Source organism: Microcaecilia unicolor, chromosome 6 (assembly GCF_901765095.1).
Source record: "Microcaecilia unicolor chromosome 6, aMicUni1.1, whole genome shotgun sequence".
NCBI classification, from domain to species: Eukaryota; Metazoa; Chordata; class Amphibia; order Gymnophiona; family Siphonopidae; genus Microcaecilia; species Microcaecilia unicolor.
The window spans coordinates 115366926-115383080 of record NC_044036.1 but is presented as its reverse complement, the minus strand read 5'-3'; the positions used below and the strand labels follow the sequence as shown (position 1 = coordinate 115383080).

The 16155-nt window shown below is 39.5% G+C and overlaps 1 protein-coding gene across 1 annotated transcript in view; it reads right to left on the bottom strand.

Moving 5' to 3' along the window:
• Positions 1-16155, bottom strand: part of LOC115471580 (deleted in malignant brain tumors 1 protein-like) — a 339289-nt gene that overhangs the window by 137940 nt on the left and 185194 nt on the right. The window contains exon 10 of the mRNA XM_030205253.1: positions 14132-14446. Within this exon, the coding sequence (XP_030061113.1) occupies positions 14132-14446 (315 nt within the window). The remainder of the gene's footprint in view (positions 1-14131; positions 14447-16155) is intronic.

Here is a 16155-nt window from a genome sequence, read left to right as displayed (position 1 = left end):
AGAGGGGTTGGTGGTTGAGAGGCTAGGATGGGGGAGGGCAGACTTTTATACAGGGTCTGTGCCGGAGCCAGTGATGGGAGGCGGGACTGGTGGTTGGGAGGCGGGAAATACTGCTGCACAGATTTATACGGTCTGTGCCCTGAAAAAGACAGGTACAAATCAAGGTAAGGTATACACATATGAGTTTATCGTGGGCAGACTGGATGGACCGTGCAGGTCTTTTTCTGCCGTCATCTACTATGTTACTATGTTACTATGATTCATTGGACCACTCGGCCTATCAACGACCATGTAGGGAGCACATACAGAGATTGATGTCAAAATAAATGATTTCAAATTGACTGTCATTTGTAGAGTTTGACAAACAGCACAATGACACTATAAACATTTTTGATCAATTTTGCAGAGAATTACAATGCAAAATTAGGAAGTTTAATCAAGATGAAGAGGGTTATAAGAAGCATTCTGTGTATCTTTGGTTAAATCTGACAGAGGAAGAGAGGGGGAAAAAAGAGTTGCATATAATGCCTCCACCGATTCTGCAGATGAGTCCCACTCAAGTTCAAACAATGGTTTTTTAGAAGGACGATCACACAAAAAAAACTTTGAAAGGAAGAGGTGAAAGGAGAACAGCAACTTATAGAGAGGGAAAAGACAGTAGTGATCAACATTTCAAAATATTTATCTACTGAAGTTGAATTACAAGTTTGGCAAAAAAGTTTAATCTTTCTACCCTCTAAGCGCATGAGAAATTTTCATAAACAAGTGGATCTCAAAAGAATTTTTCAGACCACCTTACAATTATAGGATTACTTTACAGCATATTCTAGAACTATCACTTTGACTTTCTGTTGTTAAAAATAGATCAAAATGGGTGCCTCTGAGACTGATCCTGTTATGTACTTAAGAACATTACATAAGCATCGCCATACTAGGACAGACTGAAGGTCCATCAAGCCCAGTATCCTGTTTCCAACAGTGACCAATCCAGGTCTCAAGTACCTGGCAAAATCCCAGAACAGTAAAACAGATTTTATGCTACTTATCTTAGAAATAAGCAGTGGATTTTCCCAAGTCCAACTTAATTATGGCTTATGGACTTTTCTTTTAGGAAAGTAGCCAAACCTTTTTTAAACCCTGCTAAGCTAACCGCTTTTATCACATTCTCTGGCAACAAATTCCAGAGTTTAATTACACATTGAGTGAAGAAATATTTTCTCTAGTTTGTTTTAAATTTACTACTTAGTATCTTCATTGCATGCCCCCTAGTCCTAGGTTTTTTGGAAAGAGTAAAAAATCGATTCACCTCTTCCTGTTCCACTCCACTCATTATTTTATAGACCTCTATCATATCTCCCCTCAGCCGTCTCTTCTCCAAGCTGAAGAGACGTCTTTCCTCATAAGAAAGTCATAAAATCTCCTTTATCATTTTTGTCCCTTTCTCTGTACCTTATCTAATTCCGCTACATTTTTTTTGCGATGCAATGACCAGAATTGCACACAGTATTTGAGGTGTGGTCACACCATGGAGAGATACAAAGGCATTATAACAATCAAATTTTTGTTTTCCATTCCTTTCCTAATAATACCTAACATTCTATTTGCTTTTTTAGCCATTGCTGCACACTGAGCAGAAGGTTTCAAAGTATTATCAATGATGACACCAAGATCCTTTTCCTGGGCCGCAATTCCTAATGTGGAACCTTGCATCACGTAACTATAGTTTGGGTTACTCTTTCTAACATGCATCACTTTGCACTTGCTCACATTAAATGTCATCTACCATTTGGATACCCACCTGCTTATTTTCGAAAGAGAAGGGCGCCCATCTTCCGACACAAATCGGGAGATGGGCGCCCTTCTCTCAGGTGAGGCCAAATCAGCATAATCGAAAGCCGATTTTGGCCGCCCTCGACTGCAGTCCGTCGCAGGAGCGGCCAAGGTTTAAGGGGGTGTGTCGGGAGCGTAGCGAAGGTAGGAATAGGCGTGGTTAACACATGGGAGCCCTCGGCCGATAATAGAAAAAAGAAGGGCAGCCCTGACTATCATTTGGCCGACTTTACTTGATCCATTTATTTTCAGGACCAAGCCTCAATAAGGTGCCCAAACTGACCAGATGACCAATGGAGGGAATCGGAAATGACCTCCCATTACTCCCCCAGTGGTCACCAACCCCCTCCCACCCTAAAAAAGTATTAAAAAACATTTTTTTCCAGCCTCTATGCCAGCCTCAAATATCATACCCAGCTCCATCACAACACTATGCAGGTCCATGGAGCAGTTTTTAGTGGTTACTGCAGTGCACTTCAGGCAGGCGGACCCAGGCCCATCCCCCCCTACCTGTTACACTTCTGGTGGTAAATGGGAACCCTCCAAAACCCACCCGAAACCCAAGGTAAGGGAGCTATGCACCTGGGAGGAATTTCTGAAGTCCACTGCAGTGCCCCCCCTAGGGTGCCTGGTTGGTGCCCTGGCATTTGAGGGGGATCAGTGCACTACAAATGCTGGCTCCTCCCACAACCAAATGGCTTAGATTTGGTCGGTTTTGAGATGGCCAGGCTCGGTTTCCATTATTGGCGAAAACCGAGGCCGGCCATCTCTAAGTCCAGCGATCTCAACATTTAGGTCGACCATCTCTAAGGTTGACCTAAATGTTGAGATTTGGCCAGCCCCGACTGTATTATCGAAATGAAAGATGGCCGCCCATCTTATTCGATAATACGGTTGGCTCTGCCCCTTCCCGGTGCCGTCCCCGGAGATGGCCACCCTTAGAGATGGGTGCCCTCGTTCTATTATGCCCCTCCCAGTCTTCCAGTCTCTTAAGGTCCTCTTACAATTTTTCACAATCCTCTAGCAATTTAAAAACTTTGAATAACTTTGTGTCATCAGCAAATGTAATTACCTCACTAGTTATTCTCATCCCTAGATCATTTAAAAATATTTTTAAAAGCAGCAGTCCCAGCAGAGATCCCTGCAGAACTCCACTATCTGGTCCTCTCCATTGAGAATACTGACCATTTAACCCTACTCCCTGTTTTCTATCTTAACCAGTTTTTAATCCGCAATAGAACACTACATGATTTTCTAATTTCCTCAGGAGTCTGTCATTAGGTACTTTGTCAAATGTCTTTTGAAGATACAGATACACAATATCGACTGGCTCACCATTATCCACTTGTTTAGTTCTTAAGGATTTTGAAAGTTTAACTAAAAAGTACATCTTCCATACGTTTATTTGTACTCTAGAAGAACAGAATGCAGCAAAATCTTTGCACTCTAATAAAGACATCATTATTCAAAAAGCAGATGAAGGCAGGGGCGTAGCCAGACACCCAATTTTGGGTGGGCCTGGGTCCAAGATAGGTGGGCAGAACTCCACCCTGTCCCACGAGTGATTTGGTCTCTCCCTCTCTCGCCTGCATGCAATATGGTCTCTCAAACATCCCCCCTTCCCTGCATACTTTTTAAATAGCAGATTTTCACCGGCAGCGAACAGAAACTAATACGCACTGCTCACGTTGGCTCCACAGCCTTTTGTCTGATGCAACTTCCTGTTTCCGCATAGGCAGGAATACATCAAAGGGAAGGCTGTTTGGCTGGTGTAAACTGTATGTGTCAGTCGCTGCTGCAGGCCAAGATCTTCTATTTACAAGGTATGCAGGAGGGACAGTTGTTGGGAGTTTTTGGCTGGTGGGGCTTGGGGATCCCTGCCAGCCACATCATAGGTGTGCTGCTACTAGGTGGCCTCAGCTCAAAGTGGGTGGGCCTGGGCCCATCCGGGCCCACCCTTGGCTACGCCACTGGATGAAGGGGACACTGTAGTTTTGATGAATCAGAGTGACTATGAATCGGATATGTTAAAACCATTATTGGTTTCAATAGATTATTTATTGATCCTACTGAAGTACTACAAAACATCTTTAGAGAATACACATTAATGGGCTTAGATAGAGAACATTGTAGCACTGATGTTATAAATCTCCAGTGGAATTTTGTCTGCAACAACAACACATGCAGGATTTCCAGATAAGGCCACAGCTAAACTAATGTGTCTGTACCCACAGACAAGTTATTTCCTGCAGCTGAAGAACCTTGACACCCATGCATTTGCCGCTGTGGCCAATTAGATCCAATACTGGGAGCCCCCAACGAAGGACAATTAATCTGAAAGGTGGTCTTTGACAGAGACCAATCTCTGGGATCTGGCAAGATCCTGCTGAGATAGTCCACACCATCTCCTCATTTTGATCCCTGCTATATGTACTGCGGAGAATAAGAGAAGATTTCATTCTGGCCACTCTATGAACAGGTAGAGATGAACTAAATACTAATATCGGGGGATGAGATACCCTCGCTTGCCAACATGCACCCCAGATATTAAATTGTGCACTCCATAAACAGGGCCATTTCCCACACTAGTGATCAACTCTTGACGCCCTCCTGGCTGTTGATATATGCTACTGCTGTTGTGTAACATCCTGACCCCTAGGGCTCAAAGACCAAGGCTAGACAAGGCCCCCAAAAGCTGCTGGAACTTACTCTGGGTTCTCCTCTTTTGTTTGTTTTTGGGAGGGTTTTCACACCAGTCTATTGTCCTTCTAGAGATTTGGGTTTTTTTTTAATGTGGGGCCAAAGTTGGCACACCCAGTCATGGCCTAAGCAGAACAGAGCTACGCAGGTACTCACCTACCATTTGCTGGGAGACAGAAATACTGGCTAGCTCAGGGTTGCACAGGACCTTACAGAGTGACATCACTCAGTAGTTTTCAGTCTCTTTCTGCTGGTAGGAGAGCATATACCTACTTGGGAATGGTCTGGAGATATGATAAGGAATGAACAGTTAATCAGACTGGAGGCTGGTGTTTCTTGAAAGTACGTGGGCTGGTTGAAATTCGGAAAATGAATGAGAAAAGAAAATCTAGTGGTAGGCCCTTGAAATCTTGCCTTTCCCTCTGCCCTACATAGCCCCAGAAATATGGAGCGTTAACCTCTACCCGAACCCGTGATTTAACTGCTATATCCCGAACCTCTGCTTTGTAACATGCTGAAAGACTTTCTTTAAATGCTCTAAAAGCTTCATCTAAATGCCTTAATTGCTCTATATACTTTGTAGCATGTTGAAAGACTTCCTTTAAATGATTAAATGCTTTATATGCTTTGAATGCTTTATTTATGCTTTGGAGCATGCTGAAAGACTTCCTTTAAATGCACAAATGCTTTATATGCTTTAAATGCTTTATATATGCTTTGGAACATGCTGAATGACTTCCTTCAAATGCTAAATGCTTTATATGCTTAAATGCTTCCCGAATAGACAATCACAGCAAAACTCTATAATTATAGCTATTTAGATATCTTATAGTTAACAGCACTTGCTGAGAATGCCTTGTTAACATAATATAGTAGTTCTATAATATAGTTATCTCATTATCTTTTAGTTACTATACTATCTTTCAATTGTATGTATGCTGACATACTGATATGTTTACCCCACCACTCACAATCACTCACCATCCAACCTAAATATTTCACCAGCATGATTATCCTGATACTATCAATCACCATCCTATCATTCAATATAACGCACGCAACTCTCACAACCTCTTCAACTGAATTCACAATGTCATCATTCCTCAAATACCACCTAAACACCCACACAACACCCACTGCATTACAAACCAACAACATCCTTAGAAACCTTCCACCATGCAGGATACCATCCTTGAAAACAGAAATAAACCCCCACACAAAAAACAAGACAACTCACCAAAATTAGCCCATCTCCACATACCACTGATCCATTTCTAACTGTCCGAATAGGATACATTAATGCAAGATCAGTGGTAAATAAAAGTGAAATCATCACAGACTGGATCAAATCAGATAACCTGGATCTACTTTTCATCACGGAAACTTGGATCCGTCAATCAGTAGATCCTATCATAAACGAACTATGCCCTCCGGGCTACAAAATAGCACACTGGCCTAGGAAAGACAAAAGAGGAGGAGGAATTGCACTCATCTACAGATCAAACTTCTCCGCAGAACCCACCTTACAGTCCATCTCAAATCAACTCGAAATTGCCTCTATAAAACTATATAGCCCCATACTATGCGAACACTTAACCTGCATACTGCTCTACAGACCCTCCAATAACTGGAACCATAGCCAAACCACATTCATGGACTTCATATCAAATGCATGCGTCAACAACTCCAACATACTACTACTAGGGGACCTAAACCTCCATTTAGAAGACTCCAACTCTACCCACACCCGGGATTGTATAGACTTCCTCCAACTATGTGATTTCAACCTCCCTCCAATAGTACCAACCCATAACAAAGGCACTCACTTGATATCAACACACTCAAACATGTAGGAATATGTGAAAGACAAGCGCTGCATGCATTAACTGTCAACAATTCTATGAGCTATGATGCCATTGGATATAGTGTAATGTCTTCTGGGTGTGTCTGAGTCACTCTAGTTGCTCTGTGAGTGAGTCAGTCTGTGTCAGCATAAGATGGTGTTAGCAATCTCTCTTCAAGCTGTATGATAACCAACTGACAGAATTATGTATTCAGTAGTTTTACCATGTCTACTGCAAGTATGATGTAAATAGTTATCTGAAGAAACTGTAAGTAAACATCATTTTTGTTTGGAAGTTAAAGAAGAGAGAGTAATTGAATCTTTTTTTATTCAAGAGTCTGTGTGAGAGAGAGAGAGAGAACAAAAAAAATGGGAGTTAACACTTCTAAAGCTCTGCTGCGTATGGGCTAAATCTGCTGAAGTAAAAGTCTATTTTTTCATTTCTCCCCATCATATTGGGTTATGGGCCCAGACCACTAAAATAAAATAAAAAAAAAACATTAAGAAATTTTTTTTATCTCTCCACCCAAAAGACAAGATGGCAGCTGCACCATTACTATGTTCTCTCAAAGTGCCCCAACTGAATGAATATAACTATATTCAGTGGGAGATGAGATTTAAATGTATTATTGAAGCAAAGAAGCTAAATATATGTTTGGATCAAGTAAGAAATGCTGACAATTTTGAAGAATGGAATACTGCAGACTGTTATGTCAGAAGTATGCTATATGAAGCTCTGACAGAGAAACAGGCAATATTGATTGATGGAACAGACACCTCAAAAGAAATATTGCAAAAATTGAAAACCATGTATGGTACTTCATATACAAAACAACAGCCTATATGGTTATCAGAAATAATTCAATTGAAGTTGAATGACAAGAAAAAATGTAATGATCATATAACACATTTAATGTCATTATTTAAGAAGCTAGAATTATCGGGTATACCTATCTGCGATGCTTTAAAAAGAGCTTTTATGTTTACATCTCTGTCTAAAAGTTTTGAAGTATTCAGGACAGTGAATGAAGCAATTGAAGGACAATCTTTTGAACAGGCTGTCTCTAAGCTTAGACAAGAATGTATTATAACAGAGGAGATCTGTTCACCAAGAGAGATTAACCAGAATGAAACATTTTTCTCAGCGATGCATAGTAGGAGGCGGAGCTATAATGAAAAAAAAGCCTGCCCAGAAACAAGCTGATTTGCTATTCATGTGGTAAAGAGGGATATGTATCAAAATACTGTAACAAGAAAAACCACACCCCTTCTAGCTCATTTAAGCCAATGGAGAATAAGCATGGTCAAAGAAGAAATTATGACCATGACAACAGTAAGAATAAGAGCTGTATAATGACAGAAATATCTTTTAATATAATGAAGAACACTTCAGATAAAAATAGTTGGATATTAGATTCTGGCAGCACAAAACATATAACCAATAATAAAGAATTTTTCACAGATATGAGACCAGAAGATGGTAGTCTTCACACAGCAAATGCTGGCTCAACAATGATCAAAGCAAAAGGAAATGGACATTTAAAATGCATAGTATCAGATGGAGTCAAAAAAACTCTTGTAAAAGATGTCTTATATGTTCCACGAGCAGTTTGTAATATGCTCAGTGTATCAGCATTAGACAAGAAAGGTTTTTCAATTCATTTTGAAAATAGTAAATGTACAATTTCTGATGGTAATGAAATTTATGCTGAAGGTTATATGAATAACAATGTCTATAAGTTAAACATTACAGGTGAATCATCACATCTTATAAAAACAAAGAAGAATACAGAATGTAATCTTGAGACCTGGCATCGTCGAATGGGACACAGAGATCCAAAGGTGATCTTGGAGCTGCAAAGTAAGCAACTTGCAACAGGCATAAAAATAAGTGCCAGTAATGGTAAGATGGAAAAATGCATAGATTGTATTACTCAAAAGGGGGTAAGACCCTCATTTCCATCATATAAAGGAAAAAGAAGTAGTAAAATACTGGACTTGATACATAGTGACTTATGTGGACCATTTAATATTCCATCACTAGGGAATAACAAATATGCATTAATATTTGTGGATGATTTCTCTAGATACTGTATGGCCTATCTATTAAAAGAAAAGAATCAAGTTGCTGATATGTTAAAAAAGTTTGTAGCCTTGGTAAGCAATAAATTTGATAAAAAACCAAAGATTCTACAGACTGACAACGGTGGTGAGTTTACTTCACATACCATACAAACATTTCTAGAACAAGAAGGTATTCAGCACATAAAGACAGTTGCATATACACCAGAACAAAATTCTGTAGCTGAAAGAAAGTTCAGATCGCTTGTAGAAATGACAAGATGTATGCAATCTGATAGTAATCTTCCAAAGAGATTATGGGGAGAAGCAATTCTCACAGCAGTATACCTACAGAACAGACTACCTACAAAAGGGACTGATCGCACCCCACATGAAATGTGGCATAGTAAAAAGCCAAATCTGTCACATATAAGAATATTTGGAAGTACAGCATATGCTCATGTGCCGAAACAGAAGAGACATAAGCTGGATTCCACAACAGAAAAAGGAATTCTAGTGGGCTATGATTCAGGTCACAAAGGTTATAGAATTCTGAATCTAAACACTGGATTTGTTGGTGTAAAACACATCACATATTTTGATGAAAATAAAAAAATTGATAAAGACTGGAAAATTCCAAATGAACCTTATCATCCAGAATATGAAAAGAAACCAATAATCAATATCCCGGTGATTATAAACACTAACATACCAGAATTGTCTGATAATAATTTTTCTGATTCTAATGAGGAACAGGAAAATGAAATAGATACAGAAAGTGTTTATACTGAAGACAGTACCACTGATGAAGGGGAAATGATTGGAGATAGAATCTCAATCTCAGATGACACGGAGAGGTCAGACCAACAAAATGTCAGACGCTCATCCAGAGAAAATCGAGGTAATCCACCCCAAAGACTATCTTATTTAACAACTTCTGATGATGCACAAGAACCTTTAACTTGGGATGAAATTGATCAAATGTCTGAAAAAGAAGCAGAAGAATGGAAAAAAGCTGCACAAGATGAAATCGACGCATTGCATAAAAACAAAACATGGAACTTAACTAAATTACCCCATGGCAAAAAGGCCATAGGATGCAAGTGGGTATTTAAGTTGAAAAGAAATGCACAAGGACAAGTAGAAAGATATAAAGCCAGACTGGTAGCAAAAGGTTATCTTCAAAAATATGGTGAAGATTATGATGAAGTATTTGCACCAGTAGTGAAACACACAACAATCAGAACTCTCCTAAGCATAGCTGCAAGTGAAACACATAGATGTTAAAACAGCATTTCTTCATGGAGATATATCTGAAGACTTGTATATGAAACAACCAGAAGGTTTCATAGATACAAATAACAGTCATTTAGTGTGTAAACTGAACAAAGGTTTATACGGTTTAAAGCAAAGTGCAAAATGCTGGAATGAGAAAATGCATGAAATGTTAACTGATTTAGATTTTAAGCAAGGAGAAGCAGATAAATGCTTGTATACTAGACAAAAGGAAGGTCATTGTGTGTACATTTTAGCATTTGTAGATGATTTGCTTATAGCAAGTGAAAGTGAAAAAGAGTATAAAGACATTGTAAAGTGTTTAAATCAGAATGTTGAAATAACTGAACTTGGAAATGTGTCATACTATTTAGGTATGAATATTGAAAAACAGAAAGATGGTTCTTATTTAATAAGTCAGAAACAAAAGATTAATGATCTTATTGAAAGTATGGGTATGCAGGAAGCACACTCAGTAGGTTCACCTATGACCACAGATTTTCAGAGGGATGAAACTGAAAGTGAACCATTACCAGATAACATTCTATACAGATCTGCAATATGAAAACTTTTGTATCTAACTACCACTTACAGAGTTGATATAGCTAATGCTGTAGGAATTTTAAGTAGAAGAGTGAACAAGCCTACTAAGACTGACTGGACTGCTGTAAAAAGAGTGGTAAGATATTTGAAAGGTACAATTGACTGTAAATTGGTGATTCCGGTAAATAGTAATCAGAAATTGATTTGTTACTGTGATTCTGATTGGGCTGGAGATCATTCAGATTACAAATCCACAAGTGGGTATGTGTTTATGTATGGAAAAACATCTATTTCATGGGCAAGTCATAAACAAACCATTGTAAGTTTATCATCCACAGAAGCAGAATATGTTGCTGTGTCTGAAGCATGTCGTGAACTAATGTGGATAGAAAAACTGTGTACAGATTTTGGTATAGAACAGCAGAGACCGATACAGATTTTTGAAGACAATCAAAGCTGTATAAGGTTGTCAATAAATGACAGGGTACAGTCTAGAACAAAACATATTGCAACAAAATTCCATAATGTCAGAGAATTGTCAAGGCAAGGAGTAATAAGTTTGCAATACAAACAAACTGACCAAATGATTGCTGATATCTTGACGAAACCGCTAGCTGTAAGAAATTTTGAAAATCTACGAGAAAAGCTAGGACTGTATGTATATAAATAAATATATAAGAATTGAATTGTTGGACAATAATGCATGTGAAGGGGTATGTAGGAATATGTGAAAGACAAGTGCTGCATGCATTAACTGTCAACAATTCTATGAGCTATGATGTCATTGGATATAGTGTAATGTCTTGTGGGTGTGTCTGAGTCACTCTAGTTGCTCTGTGAGTGAGTCAGTCTGTGTCAGCATAAGATGGTGTTAGCAATCTCTCTTCAAGCTGTATGATAACCAACTGACAGAATTTTGTATTCAGTAGTTTTACCATGTCTACTGCAAGTATGATGTAAATAGTTATCTGAAGAAACTGTAAGTAAACATCATTTTTGTTTGGAAGTTAAAGAAGAGAGAGTAATTGAATCTTTTTTTATTCAAGAGTCTGTGTGAGAGAGAGAGAGAGAGAACAAAAAAATGGGAGTTAACACTTCTAAAACTCTGCTGCGTATGGGCTAAATCTGCTGAAGTAAAAGTCTATTTTTTCATTTCTCCCCATCAAAACAATCTACAGATCAAAACTTCCTCCTATCAGACATCCACTGGGTCGCCTCACCCTGGTCCGACCACCACAAAGCAACCCTATCTGTACAATGGCGGAAAAAAGACCAACCCAAACCACAGGAACCCACAACAATTAAAACCAGAGGACGAATCGAAAAAGATACCTTCTGGCAACTCATCTATGACAACAATTGGACAATAGACCCAAACACAAACCACTTCCTTGCAGATTGGGAACATAGATTTTATTACATTTGTACCCCTCGCTTTCCCACTCATGGCAGGTTCAATGCGGCTTACATGGGGCAATGGAGGATTAAGTGACTTGCCCAGAGTTACAAGGAGCTGCCTGTGCCTGAGGTGGGAATCAAACTCAGTTCCTCAGTTCCCCAGGACCAAAGTCCACCACCTGCAAACTCATGCTAGATGAAATTGCTCCACTACACTCCAAAACCCTACACACAAAGAAAAAACCCTCTCCATGGTTCAATGAAGAACTGAAAAAACTAAAGAAAGAAACCAGAAAACTAGAAAAAACTTGGAGCAAATCAAAAGATGTTCTCATCCTGAATACGTGCAAACAAACACAAAAGAAATACAAGAATGAAATTAAACGTGCCAAAAGAACATACTAAACAAAACAAATCACAGCCACCGGAACAGACATAAAAAAACAATGCAAAACCCAGTAACAACTTCACCCTCTAATTGTCCATCTGCCGACCAGCTGGCCAAATACTTCAATGCCAAAATCACCAATCTGTGCAACACAATTCCCCATGATGATTCCAATATTGACACTTTCCTTGATGAACTGGACCCCGACTCTGAAGAGATCCCAGCAGATAGCTACTGGACAAATTTCACCCCACTCAGCACTAAGGAAATCTCCTCAGCACTATCCAAACTCTCCAAGTCCCACTGCCACCTGGACCCATGCCCCAATTATCTCATGAAAAATGCCCCAGAACGATTCATTACAGAACTCACCACCCACTTAAATTTCCTACTTCAACAAGGCTCCTTCCCCACCGAACACGGTAGTATTCTACTTACACCAAAACCGCAAGAAACCAGTGAATGACATCACTAACTATCGACCTGTGGCCTCCATCCCTCTTCTAATCAAACTGATGGAAAAGGGAGTGACCTCCCAACTCAATGAATTCACTCAAAAGTTCTCCATATTACATGAATCACAATCGGGTTTTAGACCTGCACACAGCACAGAAATAGTATTGCTCACCCTGAAATCCAGGTTCAAACAGGAAATTTCAATTGGCAACAAAATACTTCTTCTGCAGTTCGACTTATCCAGTGCATTTGACATGGTAGACCATAATATTCTCACAAAATTACTGGACAAACTAGGGATTGGCAGAAACATCATTAAATGGATAAAAAGTTTTATCACCACCAGATCATATCAGGTCAAATCAACATCATCAATATCACCTACGTGGTCATCAAAATGCGGAGTCCCCCAAGGCTCACCTCTATCCCCGATCCTCTTCAATCTTATGATGATTCCTCTGGCCAAATCCCTATCCAAATCCGGCCTTAACCCCTTCATCTACGCTGATGATGTCACAATATTCATCCCTTTCCAATCCAACCTTATAGAAATCTCGGAGAAAATAATCACTGCCATGAACATCCTAACATCCTGGGCCAATGCTTTCAAGATGAAAATGAACAAAGAAAAAACTCAATGCCTAATCCTTTCATCACAACACACCACTCAGCTCCCAACCACCTCCGACGTTACAATCCAAATATCTGACAATCTAAAAATCTTAGGAGTAACATTAGACAACCACCTACCTAACTTTGGAAACTCATGCAAAAGCCACGACGAAGAAGATGTTCAACATGATGTGGGTACTGAAAAGAGTAAAACCATTCCTCCCACAGAAAACCTTCCACAATCTAGTACAATCCCCTGTACTAACCCATGCTGACTACTGTAGCAGCATCTACATCGGCTGCAAAACCAAATCATGAAAAAACTCCAAACCGCCCAAAACACAGCAGCCAGACTCATTTTTAGCAAATCACGATTTGAAAGTGCAACACCACTATGTGAAAAACTTCACTGGCTCCCTATCAAGGAACGCATAAACTTTAAAGCCCACACAATGATCCACAAGACCCTCCATGGCGAATCTCCAAGCTACATGGCCGCCTTGATCGACCTACCAGCCAGGAACGGGTCCAAATCTTCTCTAACATATCTCAATCTTCATCTTCCCAATTGCAAAGGCCTCAAATATAAAATCTACTACGCATCTAACTTCTCCGTTATAGGCAGCAAACTCTGGAACGCAATACCTCGACACATCCGAACAACCAATGAACATTTACCCTTCCGAAAGCTGCTGAAAACTTACCTCTTCAAACAAGCCTACCCCAACAACCCAACTTAAATCTCGAGCCTAATCCACACCATTAGCACCACCCATACTCCAATCCTCTCCCCCACGTCTTGTCCTACTGTCCTACTCTCTATAACTGGGATATCTTTGTGAAACTCTGTACCATACTTTGTATTATCTCTGTGATACTTTGTCCCATACCTTGTAAGCCGCACTGAACCTGCTATCGAGCGGGAAAGAGCGGGGTATAAATGCTATAAATAATAATAAATACAATCCCAGAGCACCTGGATTCTATCCAGAAGGTAACCAGGTTTAAATCCATGATATAATTACCTGAGCATATGACACCAGCAACGTCTGCATTGCTACAGTTCCTTGTACTGTTTACTAAAGAAACAAATGGACATTGTTTCAGGTGAGTTTCTGACCCTGTGCAGTTCAAATCAGTCATCAAGATGGGACTGGATCCATGTCCAAACATAGAGGATCCTGCTGTGGCCAAGGCAGGTCCACAACCCAGTTGTAGGCACAGCACCTGTGCATCCTGAAGATCCCAGTTCTCATTGCACACAGCTACCCATGTATAGTTCTCAGTTAGCATCTCCACTCTTCCAGCACAGTGATTGGGTCCATCCAAAAGCCTCAGCTCTGCAAAATATAAAATGGTACATCATACAGGGTCAATAATAGCAGATAAAAGATATTGACCATTGCGGAGTTAAATATCAGGAGTCATTGACCCAAGAGATATGTACAGATTCAGGTGAAGTTAAAGTTGATGGATATTTCGAAGAATAATATACCTTACAGTTCAATGAAATATTAGTAAATCTGAGGAACAGTATACCTTGTTGCAGACTCTGTACAAGAAATGAGCTGAGAAACAAACAAATGTGGAAAATGAGTGTAAGTAGCTGTATTGTTTCTGTGAGTGTCTTCAACTTGGAAGACAAAGAGGATGGGGTGGCTTGAACGGTGCAGTAACCAAACACGCTATTGATTTGGAAAGAATAATATAATTAAACAAAGTGTAATAATATATCAAACCATTAGATGTTGGTGCCAACAGACTTCAAAGGATGGATTTTACATTTTAACCACAGGGGGCCACTGTCCCGCAGTCAGAGCCATTACTTCATCGTCGTTGGTGCCACTGTCCCACTGCCAGGACCAGAAGGCAAACATACATTTGTGGGCCCCTACCATACAGTAACAGTTACAGTTTTTTTTATACCACTTTTACCAAGTTTACTTCTAAATGGATAACATAAGGAGTGCTAGATCAAATTATCTAAGAGCTAATATAATAGTTATTAGGCATTAACAAATGCCCCCTTATGTTTACATGCTAAGTGAGTTATCTCCTAAGATTATAGAATATAGCTTAGCGCCAAACTAGCACTTATGCATAAATTCTAGTATTCTATATAGAATTTCGTGCACACTTGGGGGGAATTCTATATAGGGCACCTAACTGTAGTTGTGGAAATGGGTGAAAAATGGCAGCTGAGCACCAAAATGGCAGTTCCACATGAAAATGCACTTAGGCCCTATTCCATAATGGGCGCCTAATTGTTCTTGTATGTCACTGCAAAGCGGGCGTTCCCTTGGGAGGAGCATGGGCAGGTTCAGCACGCATGTCGCAGAATACTATAAGCTGTGCACCCAAATGACTATGGGCCCTGTTTTCTAAGATGCGCTAGCGTTTTTAGCGCGTGCCTATAATTAGCCACCTTTAAATGCTAGAGACACCCATAGATCCTAATGGGTGTTTTTAGCATTTAACGTGCACTAAAAATGCTAATGTGCTCTTAGCACTGCTTAGTAAACAGGGTGTTTAAATCTAATTTGGGCATGCTAATTTAATCTAATCTGGTTACTTTTAGCCTGCTTAATCCCTAGTGTCAGATTTAAAGCGGCTTACAATGGGTAGAGAAGTAACAATTTAAAGAGTCAGGATAAAATAAAAAATATTCAACTCGTATATTTTTTTAAAAAGATATGTTTTCAGATCCTTCCTAAACAACAGATAAAATATTTGAAGCTTTATGTGTAATGGTAGATTGTTCCAGACCTGTACTGTTTGAAAAAAGATATGATAAGTAGTACTGTTTGAAAAAAGAGGGAAATTTCCAAATATTTTTTCATAGAGGTATTTTTAAACAAAGGAAAATTCAGTAGAAGACAGTCAACAGATCTATGTGTATGACTTCTTGCAGTGAAGGAGATCAAATTAATTGCTTTACACCACCTTGGGTGAATCTCTTCATAAAGGCGATTAATAAATCCCAATAAATAAATAAGATGTAACATAGTAACATAGTAGATGATGGCAGAAAAAGACCTGCACTGTCCAT